The 19171-nt window shown below is 35.5% G+C and overlaps 1 protein-coding gene across 7 annotated transcripts in view; it reads right to left on the bottom strand.

Moving 5' to 3' along the window:
* The window catches only part of kcnt1b (potassium sodium-activated channel subfamily T member 1b), an 85803-nt gene that overhangs the window by 25994 nt on the left and 40638 nt on the right, over positions 1–19171 (bottom strand). For all 7 annotated transcript variants that reach the window (XM_052557217.1, XM_052557218.1, XM_052557220.1 and 4 more), the window contains 11 exons: positions 10753–10832; positions 10323–10428; positions 8195–8287; positions 8028–8076; positions 6926–6985; positions 6010–6084; positions 5518–5601; positions 4663–4757; positions 3167–3347; positions 831–995; positions 575–711 (listed from right to left, as the gene is read on the bottom strand). In XM_052557217.1, coding sequence (XP_052413177.1) covers positions 575–711; positions 831–995; positions 3167–3347; positions 4663–4757; positions 5518–5601; positions 6010–6084; positions 6926–6985; positions 8028–8076; positions 8195–8287; positions 10323–10428; positions 10753–10832 — 1125 coding nt within the window. The remainder of the gene's footprint in view (positions 1–574; positions 712–830; positions 996–3166; positions 3348–4662; positions 4758–5517; positions 5602–6009; positions 6085–6925; positions 6986–8027; positions 8077–8194; positions 8288–10322; positions 10429–10752; positions 10833–19171) is intronic.

Genomic DNA, 19171 nt, shown 5'->3' with positions numbered 1-19171 from the left:
ATTAATCTCATTCTGAGGTCAATTCTCAAATGTTCTCAGTAATCTAGAGATAGTATACATGTATTTAAAAAGGATTGATGAAATCACTTACTGTAACATAAGTTTGCTGATCTATTGGACTGATGTCTGTATCAGTATAATGACTCTCTCATAGACTCAAACACGGAGTCAGAAGCTCAATTCAAACTGCAGCTGACTGATTCAATGAAAATCTAACTGTAGGTCCATTTCTGAAGGTGAATTCAGTGGCAGGCAAGTGAGAAAGCAAAACCAAAAGAAAATAAATTAAACCTTTAACTAGTGGTTTACATACAGTACAAGTAAAACCCAGTTGTTTTCATTGTGTGGAATAAGAAATTGTTTGACATTCATATTCTCCATAATAGTGCAACTTCATATTCAAAGATACAAATCTTTTTTTGCATTTAAATCCACTTGGTTTAAAAATGTCAATGGACATCACACGTCTATAAAGGTCTATCCAAAATTGAAGTTGATTCATTTCTTACTTGAATCATGCTCAAAACGCATCTATATATAAAAAAGGGACAAGAACCACAATTGTAAAACATACTTGGCTCTCATCAGGTCTTGATCCTTCAATGCAGAGCCTTGGAGGTAGATGACCCGCTGAGACCACAACGGGATCTGCAGTATACGCCGCACCTGGATGTCCATCTCAGAGGGACAGAGTATCACCACATAATAATCCTACAACACATTAGAGAATTAATGGTATTACCATCACATACTGAGCTAGATTCTAATACAAATTGTTGGAATACACAGAGCAAAAATAAACACTTGCATATATGGGATGATGTATGTACCTGTAGTCTCGGGTGGGCATAGAACTCGTTGAGGAAATCCATAAGCAGGTCTATTTTGAGCGAAGTGACGCAGAGAACCACATGTTTCTCTGTCTGAGCACGATGTCTGCTGTAGTTTCCACCTGACTTCTGCCTCTCCATCCAAAGATACGCCAACTCCTCAAACTGGTGACAAAATGAGAGACAAAAAATTAAGTATTTTGAAAAAAATGCAGTATATTATTAACCATTCCACTTATTTCTGCTTTAATCATCTAAAAAATTAAATGCAAAAAGTGCTCAGTCTCTCTTCATTAAGCTGTGTAAATTTAAACATGGCAGGGCATTAAAGGAATAGTTCACACAAACAAAAATTAGCTGAATATTAACTCACCCTCAGACCTTTTAAGATGTAGATGAGTTTATTTCTCCATCAGATTTGGAGAAATTTAGCATCACGCTACTTGTTCACCAGTGGATCCTCTGTAGTGAATGGGTGCCGGCAGAATGAGAGCCCAGACATCAATAAAAACATCAAAATAATCCAGTCCACCAGTCTGGACACCAGTCCAGCAATAAACATCTTGTGAAGTGAAAAGTTTAAGAAACAAATCCATCATTTAGATGTTTTACATTTGAACTGTCTTTTCTGACTTTTTTCACTCGTTAATTGTGCTTGATCTGTGCATATTTCTCTTCTGATTAAAGTAAGATGACTTTCACTAGAGAAAACAATACTATGGATAAAGGACTTGTATTTTGGACAGAAGCAATGGTTCAAGGTTTAAAGAGCCACATAGATGGGAAATCAAAAATTACCTGTATTACAGTGTATGATGTAGCTGTCCATCAGTGTAAACAATGTGCAAATAATTAAACCAAAAAGTACACGATTTATAAAGTTATTGGCTTCTAAAGTAAGGAGTCGACTCTGAATCGCTGAAACGAGTCGTTATAGATTTCAAATCTTTTGCCCATCTCTATGTACGTCACTAGGAGCACTTTGCATAATAATCTCCACCTACCGTCTTGGGAGAAACGGAACTCTGACCTGCCCCACCCCCCCACACAGACGCTCTGGTTGGTGTGAGAGCATCATGTCGAGGAGACAGTGTGTTTTTAATTGTAAAGGCAAGTTTGTTTTGTTTTCACTGCCAAAGAATGAAAATCAGAAGAACCAATGGCTAAAATTCATTTTCACCACAATACCAGAGCAGTACAACAAATCCCTTTTGTTGTGTTCACAACATTTCACTGATGACTGCTTTTCTAATCTCGGTGAGTACAGCGGGATTTTCAAAGCGTTTGGCCATAAAAGATGGTTCATTACCAACTTTATTTAGAACAACGAACATCTCCGATTCACAACGCGAAGTATGATTATGAAGTTATGTGTCTGTTTTCTCCCGAGCGTCTTATCAGTTATGTGTGCTGTCTGCAGCCTTTGTTTGTGCTGATCGTCATTTACAAACACGTCATTAAAATGAAGTGTAACTCTGTGAATACTCAACGAAGAGACATGAGAGAGATATATATAGAAAGCTTGACATGTCTACTTTAAAACTAAGCAAGTGCTGCCGAAAACAGATATTCTGTGATAAAGTAATCCATATGAAAACAACGCGATATCTGTTTTTCATGTCTCCCTTCGTGACCACGCCCCTGCGCTGAACGCGCTATTCAGATTCAAACTGGAGCGCGCGGCTTGAATACACACGCACAGAAGAAAAAGCACCGAGACTGTTATAGACCGTGTATTTAGTTTTTTATTTTACTGTTTGCTTCGCGATGAGAGGAATAAGACATAATTCACCCCAAACAGATGCTAACGCATAGTTTACCGTGAAGTTGTGTGCGGAACAACCAATCAAACCTGACTATGTTAGTTGACCAATCAGAACACAGTATGCTACCGAAAGGTGGGGTTTAAGGAAACTGAATCTTTTGAACAGCTTCGCGCGAACCGTTTGGGGATCTCTGAGAATTGAGGTAATTTTAAAATGATATTTTGACAAAATTACAATGTTTTTTAACCTTGGATGGATTTAAACCTAATGTACAGGACTAATAAACAGTGATAGGAAGCTTAGAATTTTCATCTTACTGGCTCTTTAAAACATCTTAATGAATTTCTTTATTACAAATATGCTGCATTTCACTTTACAAGATGTTAAGCTGTTTGGACTCTCATTCTGACGGCACCTATTAACTGCAGAAAATCCACTAGTAAGAAAGTGATGTAATGGTAATTTTTCCAAATCTGTTCCAATGAACAACAAATGAATCTATATCTTGGATGACCTAAGTATTCTTTTAATACTGAAGGCTAGTGATTGTGCTGTTTGTGGTCGTTTCACCTGTAATGGCAGCACCACCAGAGCCACACAGATCATGATGACCACGAGTAGCTGAGACGGCCAGATTCTTGGTGTGACGTCTCCATAACCAACAGTCGAGAAGGTGACGATGCAGAAATATAAAGCATCGAAAAGTGTGAGAGTCTTCCCTGCCCGCTCGAGGTGCTGAATCCCACAAGCCCTATGGAGTATTAGAAAAAAACTTAAGGAAACTATTTTGAAAATAGAGATTTTGATAAATTTAGCATCATAGTACTGTTGATAGTTTCATTAGAAAGACATTTCAAGACTCTTTCCATGAATAGGGTTCAATAGAGCTGCTCAGTCATGATGGCAATTTGTAGGCTTGCCCAGAAGGCCATTTCACCATGGGCTCCCTCGGGAATTTCAAATGGGTTTTTAAAATAACAGTTTTCGATTTTGAGTAAAATAAGGTCTGTGGTTAGCATTATTTCAAGACTTTCACATTTTGCTCTACAACATATTACATGTCATGTCTAAAATGGGAATTTTAAAACCACTAACATCAATTTAAATGATAATGTAAATACATAGGGACTGTAACAGTTGTGTGATTTATTAGATTCTGTGGTAGTTGTAGTCCGTAAGAACTTTATTCAGAACCAATACCCAATATACTGATAAAAGTGTATCAGATAAATATATACAAATATATGCTAATACAAAATAAAACACATGGGCTAATAATTACTGTAGTTTGACCACCTGAGAATGACAGAAATTTAACTACATTACTACTTCTGCTACTAACACTTCAACTTTGTTAAAAAACAACACGATTTTAGTTTTTTTTTAAGAAATTTGAGTTGTTTCTTTTAAATAATGAATCCTTCCAAATATAGCACAAATATAGCAAATATAGTTTTTTTTCCAACAATTTAAGTATTTACTGTTCAAGACGGACTTATAAAATGCAGCAAAAACAGTCATAAACAATGAATTTTTAATACATTCTAAAATTACTGTTTTCTATTTGAAAATATTTTAAAATGTAATTTATTATTGTGATGATGGCTACATGACATACACTGTTTTTATAAAAGGCATAAAGTTCACAGTCTTTTCTCAGATTTACATAGACTTTTTTGCTTTGAAACAAAGTTTATAATAAGATTCATGCCAGAGCTGGGTGGTTCAGTTTATGGCTTACGGCTCCTTACTAAGGATTTATTTTTCAATCCCTACAGAGAAAATGAATAGGGAAATACTTCCAGAACCCAGACTGCAGAAAAAAGTGAGCTGTGACTGTTGTATTCTATTAACAACCCGGTAGAGTTCGTTTTAGAATTTCTAATAAAACAGTAGCATCTTGTTTTGACACTGCAGGGGTAAAAAATATTTTTGGACGATTTGATGCATTAATGATCAGGACAGTTAATTCATCTGAGTGTGACTGTTTCAGATTTGCTGCATTAGATCCAAGCCTGTAAAAGGCTGAAGCATCATCAGAGTTGTAAGAGATCAAAGAGCTTTACCCAGTAAAGACCAGACAGAGCAGAGTGCAGATCAGAATGAGGACCTGGTTGAACATGGCAGAGTGTGTGCGCTGAATGGCACGATGGAGATCATTCTAGAAAGGAACAGAGATAGGCGAAAGTGATCTCATCCCTCAGAGAATAAACCAAGACAAGTACAAGAATAAAACGCATACTGCAGGCAACGTGATATAACTGTAAAACCCCTGTTCTGATAGAAAGACAGCCCATTTAAGTGCCTGCTTTAAAGAGAACTTAATAACCTTCATTATCTTTCATTCATTGTACAATGAAGGTCTAGTGCTCCTCAAATAACTTATTCTTCTATTCGGCTGAATGTAATAGAGCAAAATAGACAGTAGTAAGAAAAATGTGAATACCCTTTAATAACTGTACAGCTCAATTATATATGAGATACACATGTTAACTAAAATGTCAGGCCCAAGGGATCATGCCTTTAATGACAGCCTTTTTCGTAATATTCACCTCACTAGGAAAATATATTTTAAAGAAACTTTTGGGTAAAATAGGGAAATATTTCTTCCATGTTACATTTTGGTTATGGCTAGTATTTCTCATCAACCAATATCTTTGCTTAAAGCATTTGTAAAAGGACATACCCCCTGCCAGGTTCTCTCTGGCCATTTGACCCGACCATCTGGCAGGGAAGGGAACGCTGCCACTCTCTCAAATTTTAGTTCATTGATGATGCATTTGAATTTGTCAAGTGGATAATGAAGTACAGCTTCCCAACAAAGCAATATTATCAAAAACCACCCATTATTCTGCTAAAACACCCAACTTGATTTCCCATAGGCATGTGAAATGCACTGCAGAGCTGCAAAAATGACTTACAATCATGTTCTCCAGCGCGGATTTGGCAAGCCAACAGTTAAGAAACACGGGAACAAATATGTTCCTCAGCGGAGGCCAAAAGATCTAGAAAAGAAGACACTCATAGAATGAAGGATGACTGTATCAGACATATTTCAATCTAGTATAAGAAAGTAAAAACATTTGTAACAAAAAAGCACAACTGTTGTGTTCCACTCTATAACTTTTACATCTGTAATGGCATTAGCAGAAAGGAATTAAACATCCTATAATTAGCTCCCACTGAATGCAGATCAAAAAATTGTTATTTGTTTCTTGGCTAATTGTTGCATTTCAGTTATAATCATTCCCTATCACAAATGGCTTTCAAATGGCAATGGCTACTCATATAATTACCATCAATCACAACAATACTATCCCAACAGTACTCAATAATTACTATCATCAATGTTCTGTTTGACAGCAGCAACTTGATACATGCTTCTGTGTCCACCAGATATCTTCATAACTTACTGTAATTATGAATGGCACTGTATTGATCATCTCAATGATGAAGGAGATTTGGAAAATCTGCTCCCAAATGTTCCCCTAGAAATAAAAATGTTATACTGCAGAAGCATACAAAAAAGCATATTTAATGCAAATGTATTGCACAAAAATAAATATATAAATTAATAAAAACATACTAATCTAAAATAATCCGTCCTAAATAGTGACTTGGGAATCATTGCATCCAATTTACAGTGTGAAAATAGAGATTTTGATATATCTTGGATGACCTAAGTAGTTTGTACTATTTTGTATGGAAGCCCATTTCCACAGCAGAATAGCAAGATAAAAAAGGTATTTGCGACTTTTAATCTTATAATTTTGAGATAAACTGATAAACCTTAAATTCAGAGAAGGAAAGTCAGCGTTGAGCGATAAATTCACAATGACATTTTCCACAGCTGAAACAAAAAACTGAATTACAAGATGTAAACTTCAGAATTCTGAGAAAAAAAAAGGCAGAAAATATGTGATTTAAACTCATAATTCTGAGAAAATGTCAAAATTGCAATGACCTTTTCTGTTTATTTTGTGGTGGAAACAGGCTTTGTGTGATGTGGTGATTTTCACAGATTTAAAATTTATGACAAATGGGAAGTACACTACAAATCTTTGCATAGTGTACTGTAAGTGTGCAAACTGGGATGCACCCTTTAATTACAACAAAGATTAACCTCCCAGCATTATTCTTGTTAAATCAATAAAGAAACAAGTTGGAGAAGTTTTTTCTGTCAAAAGTGAGGAGCACTTCCCATTACTGGGGAACTAACGATGCAAAGTGGCCCTTAAGCAACCCAAGAGAAGCTGAAATAGTCAGATTTATATTAGATCGGTGGTTAGAAATCTCACAAGGGCAGAATCACAATGACAACAATCTTACCTTGTAGCTGAGATACACCAGGAGCATTGCTTGCAAGAAGCTAATTAAGGCCACTGTCACCTGTGGTGTAGGAGACATTATAATTTTGATTAGTGGAGTATCAAAAACAGAATAATGAGATTTCAGGAAATAACTTTAAATCCTATCAGAGTCTGAGTGCTGTGTGAGAGTGAGAAACAATTAGTTGTCATAAAGACATGCAAACAGTGATGCACACTCTTAAAAAAATAAAAAGTTTACGCATTGCAAAACCCTCCTGGGGTCTGTCCTGTGCACCTCTATTACTGTCTGGTTAAGTTCAGACAGAAAACGGGACAAAAGAAAATTGCATCTGACAGTCAGGACCACTGAGAGGATAATTTGTGCACTGTTTGCCACTGTTTATATCACTCTGTGTGTCTGTCTTCCAGACAGACTGTCAGTTAATGCAGTAGGGGGTATTTTTCATTAACGCTGAAAGTTACATCATTACACCAGTTGATGGAAATAAAAGATCATCTTGATGAGAGAAATACTAATTTTTTTTTTTTTTAAAGCACACTGATTTATAAAAGGAACCAAAGAACTGTCAGATTTTGTAGTCATTGATTCATTCAGTTAACCAATTTGTTCAAAGCACCCTGATGTATTCAGGAATTAAACCGGTTACTATTTTCATAAATGTATCACTGAATTACTCACTCAAACAGTGTTGCACTCAAACAGTGCATTAAAAAAATATTCAGACGGGAATAAAAACACCTCTACAGTTGTTTTGGCTTAGCGGCTTAGAACAAATTAGTTTGGCGGACCAAATCCAGACAAAGTATCTGATTTTCAATATATTTTAATAGTATGTCTGTAACTTATCTTTAATGAACTGCTGTATAAAAGCAATTTTGTACTTGCAAATCCAGTGATCTGAATTCCAGCAGGGTATTCATATTTCAGATATTTAAATATATTGACATTGAGCCAATATGCACACATCTCTCTACAAGCTTTTTATATTTCCATTTAATCAGCCTAGATGTTTATTATTGCAATGGATCTTATGCATATTTAGTAAAAGGTTCTTTCCAGGAATCACAAAAAAACAAAACAAAAAAAAACTTCTACCTACCTGTATCGCCCATACAGGAACTCTCCTATTCACCCAAAATATTAACTCCCTTCAAAAATATGTCACAAGAAACACAAACACATAATGAAATATACATATTTGTAAAAAATAATTATTTAATAAGTTTGATTTATGATCACAATATCAAATATGCAGACAGATCTCACCAGTTTATTTGTGTGGGATCTGCAGTCAGGTTCGTTGTGTAGTTGCCACAGGCTTTGCTGCAAAGAGCATCTGTGATGTTTGTGCAATGTTTCCTATAATCACAATAACAGGCAGTTAGTACATAACACACATTAAGAAAAAGGCATTGGGATTGAAACACTGAGGGATCATGAATGCTGGCTCTGACATAAACGACAGCATGAGATGGCGATTACTGCTCGTAGGGCACCCTCTCCTCTCCCAGCATGCCTGCACACAAGTACACACTGCTCTCTCTTTCTGTCAGTTACTAACACACGCTGTCCCTGAATGGTTTTTGTGACTGGTATTAAAAGTGACTCTAATGGACACTTCAGACGATGAGTCTGGGCTGATCCCAAGAGTCGGTCTCATGCAGAGCTTTTGAGACATGCTATAATGCATTTTGTTTTGGTGTGCCATAGTTGTCATGTCACCAAAGAACTGAAGTAAAATCATTATACAGAAGTTAGTACCGGTCCTCTAAGATGACTGCTGATACTTTGCAATAATTTTTATTCTATCTTAAAGCATTCTTTTTAAATCAACAATTGAATATAGGTAGGTTTCATAAAATGCATAATTTTGAGCAAAATGTTGAGAAAACCAAATTTTTAGCAAAAACTACAACTGGATAATATTCAGTACGATTATTAAAGCATAAATCCAGTTAATGCCTTCCATCAATACCTCCAAAGCATGCACAGACATATACCACATCCTGGAACGGTTTTCATTTATATGCAGTCTATTGCTGATGATAGCATTGTTTTTCATATGCATCTGTTTGCATACATCGCTTGTTTCTCCATCCTGTTCACATGTGTTTTTGTTTGGGAGGTTTTGTACTTATTCAGAAGATGTGTAATAGTGCCCCTGAGTGTATAACAGTGAAAGCAAAAACAAAAAAGCCGGAAAAACTTGTCAACGATGGGGAAAGAGTTAATGTTCCAGACCAGAGTATAAGTCCACGTCTTTTCCTTAGACAAATCATGGACACAGTTGGTCCTGGTCTGTTATTGGTTATTAACAAATGCTTTTCTACTGGTTCCTTCTCTAAAAGTCTTAAATGTGCAGTGGTGATGCCTTATCTTAAACAAACAAACGAACAAACCTGGATCAGTCTTCTTTTTCTAATTTTTGTCCTATTTCTAATCTACCCTTTATTTCAAAGATCCTTGAGAAAGTTGTATTGACTCAGTTACAATCGCATTTGACTGCTAATTCTGTTCATGAGATATTTTAATCAGGCTTCAAAGTTTTACACAGTACTTTTAGTACATTTTAGTACATATTGGTCATCAATCCTCCTCTAGTATACCTATTAATTGTGGAGTTCCACAGGGATCAATCCTTGGGCCGGTATTATTCACCCTGTATATGCTACCTCTGGTGTCCATTTTTTACAAATATAAAGTATCCTTTCATCTATGTGCTGATGCTACTCAGATCTATTTTCCTTTAAAGCACAATGATAAAAATGGTTTATAATCACTGTTGGCATGTCTATAGGAATTAATGCTATGGCTCTCAAGTAATTTTAGAAATTTAAATGAAAATAAAACTGAAATAATTATATTTGGGCATAAGGAAAATTGTGTGTTAGATGTTGACTATGGCTCTCTGGCCCAATATTAAACTTTTCTCTCTCCCGTCTACAGCTAGTGCAAAATGCAGTTGCTAGACTTCTTTCTGTTACCCGCAAGTATGAGCCAATAACTCTATTTTATCGGCATTGCACTGGTTACCCATCAAATATAGAATTGATTTTTAAATTCTTCTATTTGTGTATAGAGCCCTCAACAATTTGGTCCCTCAGTACCTGACCGACGAGCTTTGTATATACAACCCTTCTAGAACACTGAGATCTTGTGATCTCAATCTACTCATCTACTCACAGAAAAAAAGCTAAAATTCTAAAAATATTTCAAAATATTAAAGTTTTTTTTTTTTACTTTAAGAAATTAGGTATAAGGGACCTGTATCGAAAACATAATAAAATCATAATAACTGCAAACTTTTGAATGATAGTGTATACAGTATATGAAGTAATGAATAAATGACAATTTTCATATTATATTTATCCCTTTAAAAATCATGCTTGCTCACCGTGCACATGTGACCTGGTTAGTTGGATCATCAAGTGAGACTCTGATTATATAAAGGAGGCATGTTAATAACTTCAAGGAGAAGTTGAAGAGGCGTATTCTGAGACCTGCAATACAGTAAATTATGAAGTAGAGCTTCATACCATAGAAAAACGATCTGGAAAATGTGTTATAAATAATTCAGCAGTCTGACAATCCTGCAAACTTACAGTACCATCATAAATTCACACAAACAGTTCAAACAAAGTCACCTTCACTGTTATGATGATTTTTTTCTGTAATATGCCACATAAAAGGCAAAAATATGGAGGCACTGTACATGTATAGTGACATCGAGATCCATAAAAATCTTAAGTATTGTTTATGCTTGCAGTAATGGACTCTGTCTTGCTGGCTGTAAATGGCTCAAAGGTTCAAAAGATGTTACTTACTTGACCTTTGGTTTTTGATGAAAAACAGCTTCAGCCTCTCCTTAAATGTGTTTTCATTTACATAAAATTCCACCTGCACCCTGTGGAAAGGAAATAAAATATTTGGACATGTAATCACACTTTATAATGATAATCACACATTTTAAAATTTCCAATTTAAAAAAAAATAAAAAAAGTATTCTTCTGTAAACAAAATAAAAAATAAATAAAAATTGTTGATTATTCCATTGAAATTGCGATAATTAATTATGATTATCACAGTTTACATTGAATGATGTTTAAACCATTGTTTGATGCAACTGCATGCCATATTTTTATATGAAAAAAAACAAGCTGAAAACAATCTAACTGAATTTTTTTTTAGTGCTTTTCTATAGTTTTAAGCCTCAATTGTAAACTATGCATCGGATTGGTTTCTTCTTTAAATAAAAAAAAAAGTTAAAATGTGAATGGTAATATAATGTTATACTAAAATTAAAATAATGGGAAAAACCTTAAGATAATATGTGAAAAGAAAAAAAACACATCTTAAGCACACCAAATAACAAAAGTGGACTTTAAACGATTAATTAGCGCTTTGAACAATAACGTAATTGTGGCATCCATAATTGTAACTGTGATTAGAAATTCAAGTAATTTTGCAGCCCTACTCCAGATCCATCTTTATGATGTACGAGAGCGTTTCAAATCTTTTAGGACATCTGACAAGGAGCATTAGCAATGGCACTTCTTTCAGACTCTCCCACTGCTTTCAGCCTCTCCCATTTATGCATGAACTTTCCCTAAGTAAAATTTCAGTGTCCATGAGTTTGAATTTGTATATATTATCATATTGCGGTAATATCCTTTATGATCCAAAATATAGCATCTTTGAATCTAGCCCAAAACACACAACACAGTAGCTTCACGAAATCTGCAGTGTCACCACCCACACAATGCTGTAAAATGATTAATCACATTGATGCTCATCATGAACATCTCTAATGAGATGCTTTTGGATGAATTTCGGGAAATACTCAAAATCAAAAGAAATTCATATTTGCATACAGAAAATAATTTCACAAAAAAATAAATCTTAGCGATTTTTTTAAGCAAGACGCAAAGAATATGAGCATGTACTTGGTGGTGCTTTAAGTGATTTCAGCCATTTTGTCAGTTTCCATTATTTTTGTTTTTGTCTGTCATCCAGCCACACTCAATCCAAACCCCGTCTTCAATTCATCAGAAAGCCAGAGGCCAGGAATCCCAAACACAAAATATCACAGCATCTAATCTATTTCAGCATCACAGCCTACTTTGTTACAACACTAATGATCAAAATACTTAATAATTAAGAATTTTTTTTATATTTGCTCACCAAAGCTGTGTTTTTAATAGATCAAAAAACAGTAAAATTTAGTAAAAAAAACAGTAATATTGTGATAATATTTTCCATGTTACTATCTTTTAAAATGTTATTTATTCCTGTTATGGCAATGCTATATTTACACTATATTATTATGATGATTCCAAATTAATATTATGATAAAAAAAAAGCCTAATGAAAAAACAAATCTGAATTATTCCGAACCTCTGACCCGTAGTGTTTACATAATATGCGATAACCACTACAACAACAAAAAAGGAGTATATCCAAATACCCTCATAAAACACAAGGCAAAAAATGCTTCCAAAGAGATTCTGAAATCTACATGACATGCACTGAATATATTGTATAGTTGAGAAGACATTTGCACATTTGACAGTATGTGATTTTGGACGAGGCTAATGATTCGCAGCAGAAAGCGAAAATACAGCGCTCACACCTATGACAGAGATGTGCAGTTTCCCAGGACATCTACTGGTATTTCTGTCATATCTGTCAGCCATAGAGACATTTTATGCATGGTCTTAAAAAGAAACACACACAGATACACATTTTTGTTTCTGTGAAATGTGGGGACTTTCCCTTACAGAAAACCTGTTTGAATCATTACACTTTCAGATAAACAATTATTAAACAATTAAAATAATCCTATTTTTCTAAAAATGTTCACCTCATCATGGGGACCTGTAATGTCTAAATTTTTCAGGTTTTACTATCCTTGTGGGGACATTTGGTCCCATCAATGTAGCATAAATAAGTATATACACACACACACACACACACACCTTGAATAAGCATATTTATTAATCAAAAAATTGTTTCATAATGCTACAGTGTGTACTTTATAATGCTATTTTTTCTTTTGATTTTGGGAAAAAATATGATATAGAAATTCCTTTTTCTTTTTCCATATTACCATTCTTTCTTCTAATTACTCCACTAATGCACATTTCTTGGTAATAATGCATATTAGGTCATAAAGCTTGAATAATACATGATTTTTACACTTTCAGTTGCTCTTTTAAAACTGAAATCACTGTGGTACAAGTTCACTATGGGAATCATTATACTGAGTATGTTTGCTATCTGTGATGTCACAAGCATCATACCAACGATAGGCTAGAGCTTTCCAAAGCCCTTTACATTTGTCGAGGGCATGACATGATGTATATTGCAGGCAGCAATTATGAGCACCATATCCAGCAGAGAAAGAGAGAGATATCCTAGGGAACAGCCATTGTTTCCTGCTTCCCCTGTTCTGTCTCCATGGCAATGCTGTTAAAACAGGCTGTGGTGACACACATACTCAAAGGCAGATGTTTACTGAGCATTTTGTTGAAGTCAAAAAAAGAAGTTTACAATCATAAAACAATGACTGGTGTAAAGCATTATAAAAAAAAAAAAACAAAAAAAAAACCCAACAAGCAATACCAGCTTCTTGAAATAGGACTGATTTTCACATATACAAGATTGGATCAGAAGACACACACACACAAAATGTCCGCAAGTCTTCACTGTGCCAGAAATAATTGCTCTGTCTGACTGACAAACTGTTTCTCACATTAGAAAAGACTGACATTATAATTGCAAGGCAATCCAAAACATTTTGTTGCAACATGGAACAATAGGGCTGGTCAGTTATAGCTGAACTTAGGACTGGGCAATAATTAAATAACGATAATTATCGCAATATAATTTCTCGATAAAACTATATGAATAGTTCGATAAATGTTCAATATAATGTTTATGCTCCAAAAATGGAATGAAACAGCGTGATTTGAAACATGACAGACGGCCCGTTTATCCGCTCGGAAAAATGTTCAAACTGCCGCGCAGCGCGAGCTACCTAGAGCGCATGCGTTTACTAGGTAACGTGACACTACGCAGTGCTGTCAGTGTTGCCAATTTAGCGACTTTGTTGCAAGATTTAGTGACTTTTTTTCTTCCAAAAAAGTGACTAGCGACAAATCTAGCGACTTCCTGGAAAGGCGAGTTTCTATGACTCACAGTTACTTCTGCACGAGCGAGATGTCTTGCTTTCCCAGCGCGCACACAACTCTTTCTCTGTGTCTGCTCTGTTCAGCAAGAGGCTAAAAGGAGCAGGGCTTTCAGTTAAAAAATATATTATGTTGCTTTTCTAATTTTGCATGCAAATATAGCTGCAATCACAGCTCAGGATTTGTCTTTGTCTTGTTTTATGTTTGATTTCATTAGACGGACTGCTTAATTACAAATCAGGATTTTTGTGCAGATTAACATCTTGGAAGGGAAAGCTGGTAAATAATCTAGTTTTAAAGAGTAGCGTTTCAGTCATTATTTTATATTTATCCTGTTGTCTGACACCAGAAACAGTCAAATAAATTAAAAGTTTTATTGAGAATCTGGCTAAATGAAAATACCGTTTGTGAGCACAGAGAGACAAAAAAAGTAAAAGGCAATATGACGTGACGACATCACGAATATGCTAATCTACTGCCTGACTGGTTTTGGCTACTTTCCATTGAAAGAAGTTGGCAACACTGAGCACAGTGAGATCCAGTGTGAAGTGCTTGAATTCAGCGATGAACACAAATGACTCTGTGATTCAAATGAGTTTAAAACCAAACAGGGGAAACACTTTTTGCAATTAGACAGTCAGAAGTCTTTTCAATCTACACATCACCATCATTTACCAAGCATTTACTGTAGTAACACTCACTGCACCATGGTATTGTGGCAGAAATTTGGGATATTCAGACTGAATTTTACTACAAGAGTAATGGTGTATAATTGTAGTATGTATTTGTGATTAAGCTATAGCATGTGCGCATTTACACCGAATGTTTTTAGACTACGGTTTTTCATACAAATATGCTACCTAAAAACCATATAGTTATATTTTTCACAATGGTATTGAGGATCTATATGTGTGGTTTTAATTGTGTTTATCATGGTTTAAAATGTATGTTACCATGGGAAATCGATTCTTAATTATAATATATATTTAAAAAATAAAAATGAATAAATAAATAAATAAAAGCTTGAATAAATTTAACCATATAAAACGTAGGTTGCAAAAAAAAATTTGAGATGATACTGATTTTGATAATAGACAAAAAAAATTACCTCTGCATCTTAACTAAAGCTACTATGAAATATACATTTCTAAAATACAAAAAGTTATATTATTATTATTAACATTATCAGGCAACCCAAACCTGTTTCTTGATTTAAAACAAAATCAATCATTAGAACATAAAGAATCTAAGAATTTTTTCTATTTAGATATTTATTTTGTTAAGGAAAATTAATGGTCTAGTTTATACAACTTTCAAACTTTGGATCAAAAATCCGGCTTTAAACTTGAAAGAAATAAAGATTTTATCGTGATAAAAATCAACATCAACTGATATGAAAAAAAAAAAATACTGTTATAATTTTTTTGCCCATATTGCCCAGCCCTAGCTGAACAGATAGTAATACACTCTCTGTGAAAATCTCTATTTTCTTTTATTTATTTGAGCGGCCCAAAATATACCTTCAATCCACCCAGGTACGCTAGCTCTCCAACTGACAGATAGTGTGTAAGCTCTATTTATAGTGTGAGGAGCATAAATATCGAAGGCTCAGAGCCTGTGTGCTCATATCAGCCTACAGAGCATTCCAACGGGAAAAACAATAGAAGTTAGAATGGGGACATTCACATTGTTCTGTAAAGCAAGATTTTCTTAGCATAGGAGTAAGAAAATCTCAATATTTATTTTGTAAGTTTAGAAATTAACCGTTACTGGTAACTGGTCTCTTCTTATGTGATATAGTCGCACAATATAGTTTCACCACTGGCTTGATTGTTTGGATCTAGGGGCTCTATATTTTGTATACAAATGAACTAATTTATGAATTTAAGTGAATCTGAACCCTATTAAATACAATAAACAAAAGTACCATGTGTGACTCCAGGAGTCAACAATTGATTCCCTAATATGAAACACGAATATATAACTACAGAAATATGGGTTTCCCTATTTTACCAATTATGATCACTTACATGTACTTACAGCAATGAGTAATATAAGGAAATCTGAAGGCCCCCCCGGTGACTTATTTGTACCCTTTCCTCTGAGAGTATAACATAGCATTTCGGATAAAGGAATAGTTCACAAAAAAAAAAAAAAATTTATATATATATATATATAATATATATATATACACTGACCGCTGCCACTGTAGCTCTCAAATATAATTTATACTTGTAAAAATTAACTCTTGGTGCATCAATGGTGCCTTGTGAGCAGTGTTCCAACATACAGTGGCGTTGCGCTCTGGGCGTCTTGAATTTGAGTCCCGGCTCAAGGACCTTTGATCCTACACAACATGGCCAAAGTGGCCTAAAAATAAAAACAGATCGTAACAACATATTCAGTATATTTCATTTAATTATTTTTGAGCCTTTGGTTTCCAGAATTCTTCACATTTTTTTTTATCTTAAACACTGACCTATTTCAAGTTACCTTGTTTGTAAAGTGTTATATGTAAAAATACAGATAATGCCAGGTTACAGGTATTTCTAACTTTTGTGCAGCTTAAAATGTCAAAACGAACGATTACTCATTCTGCACTGGACTCAAGATGTTACTGACGGAGAGCAAGTCATGAGTCACTGCTCGAAGAGTGGCATGACTTTTAACAAGCTGAAGATGTGTTGTGTAACAAATGCACTCCAAAAGAGCACCTATGCCTTCATTTGATCATCCTCCTCTTTATGGGTCACAAAGCAACTTCAACAGACATTTCAATACCAACATTCAACTTGCAATGTCATCAATGTCATCAAAAACAATAACCACATTCACAAATTTAATTGGAGTCAGAAAGCCATTTGAGACAGGAAGCCTAAAACTAGATGTGATGTATGCAACCTGCATCCAACTTGCAAAACATTCGCCAACCTCAAAAGTTGTTTCACCAGGGGAGCAAGTCAGAGCCTAGCATGGGTGCTATTTTACTGTGGACTTGACTACTGCAATTCTTCGAATTTTACTTTCCTCACACTCAAATTGTAGAATCAGCTTCCACTGCAAGTTAACCCTGCATAGATTTTTTGTTGAGAATCACATTTGATACATTAGGTATTTATGGCTCATATAGTATGATATAGGATAATATGGAGCTCATTACCAAAAAGAAATAAATAAATAAATAAAATTACGCAATTCAGTCAAGATGGTTATATTTAACCATAATTGATAATTGATATTTAACCAATATCAGAAAGGAGTTTCTCAGAGAAAAATTGCAAAGAGTTTGAAGTTATCATCATCTACAATGCATAATATCATTCAAAGATTCAGAGAATCTGGAGCAATCTCTGTGCGTAAGGGTCAAGGCCGGAAAACCATACTGGGTATCCGTGATCTTCGGGCCCTTAGACAGCACTGCATCACATACAGGAATGCTACTGTAATGGAAATCTCAACATGGGCTCAGGAAACATTGTTGGTGAACACAATCCACTAGGGGTGGTGAAAAAAATCGATTATTGATTAATCGCGAGTATGTTATGGACGAGTATGAATCGATTATTAAATTTTCAAAAATCGGAAAAAAAGCGGAGCTACTGTGAGAGTGAGCCATTTTATCTGACCAATGTTGTCAACGTCAGCGAGTATTGGCATTAGATTATTATTATTATCATTATTATTTTTATTATTATCTAATGGCATCAATAAGGCTTCAATAAACCCGCAATGAAGTGTTGGGACTTCTATTCGCGGACACTGATTCTGAAGGGGAATATCTGTATCCAGAAGATGACGGTGATATTGAAAGTGAAAGTACACCAAGCACAAACGGTGAATCCTTTGCCCAATGTAAATGGTCCTTTGCCAAATGTCAGAGGTGTGAACAATGTTTGCAGGGGTCGGAGTGTTCATTGCGAAATTAGCAGGCGTGTTAGTGTTGCGGGGACGAAGCGGGAGATTTTTTCCGCGCTAGACATGTATATTTGTCTTCTGACCGCACCTCTCCGCAATCGCGGTGACAGTATTGTAGTGGAAACTTTGTCTAATGCCTCTGGGTATGTTAGACGAGGTCGAAGTATTCATAGGACAGTTAGGAGGCAAGGTGGGGAGTCGCAATGACCCTGACAGAAGTCCGAGCTGTGCACACTCGGCGCGTGCGCGAGGCAGATCTGGCCGCGCTGCTCATAGCAGAAGCAGAGGCGATGTGACACGGGGCATAGATTTTGAACTAAAAAGGTCTTGTCTACTTGTGTTTGTGTGTCATATGAATAATATATATGTGCCCCATACATGGAATCAGAGTGCCTGCTGCATGTAGTAAACTGAAAATCCCAACCGCTACATGCATCCGGTTTGTTTCTACCATTTATTAGTAATGATTTACACAGTTTGTTTACTACTTACTGTTGTGAAATGGAAAATCAATAATCGTTAATCGAGAATCGTTAATAATCGAAAATCGACTGTAATCGAATCGGGACTTCAATAATCGTAATCGAATCGGGAAATCAGACAGATTAACCACCCCTACAATCCACCATGCCATTCGCCGTTAGTGGCAAATGCTCTATAGGTCAAAAAGAAGCCATATCTAAACATGATCCGTGTGATGCGACAAAGAAGACCTAAGACAGTTGAGCAACTAGCCTGTATAAGACAAGAATGGGATAGAATTCAAAACAACATTCCTATTCCTTAACTTAAGCAACTTGTCTCCTCAGTCCACAGATGTTTGCAGAAAAGAAGAGGGGATGCCACACAGTGGTAAACATGGCCTTGTCCCAACCTTTTTGAGATGTAGGGCTGGACTGGTAAACTGGCATACCGGGCAAATCCCCGGTGGGCCGACGCACATAGGTCGATATAATATGATTTTCTTTTTTTTTTTTTTTTTTTTAAATTGGCCAATGACCGGCCCATAAAGCAGGGACAGCGGCCCATTGGTTCATTTTCCATACTGACACTGGGCTGGCCCAATCATCTCTTAACAGGCTCCACCCTCCCCCTCTGTATCTTGTGTCAGATGCAGTCAGTGGCTCAGAGACAGAAATCT

This window comes from Carassius gibelio, chromosome B5 (assembly GCF_023724105.1).
Source record: "Carassius gibelio isolate Cgi1373 ecotype wild population from Czech Republic chromosome B5, carGib1.2-hapl.c, whole genome shotgun sequence".
In the NCBI taxonomy this organism is placed as follows: domain Eukaryota; kingdom Metazoa; phylum Chordata; class Actinopteri; order Cypriniformes; family Cyprinidae; genus Carassius; species Carassius gibelio.
Note: the sequence above shows the minus strand (reverse complement) of the source record. Positions and strands in the feature narration are given on the sequence as shown.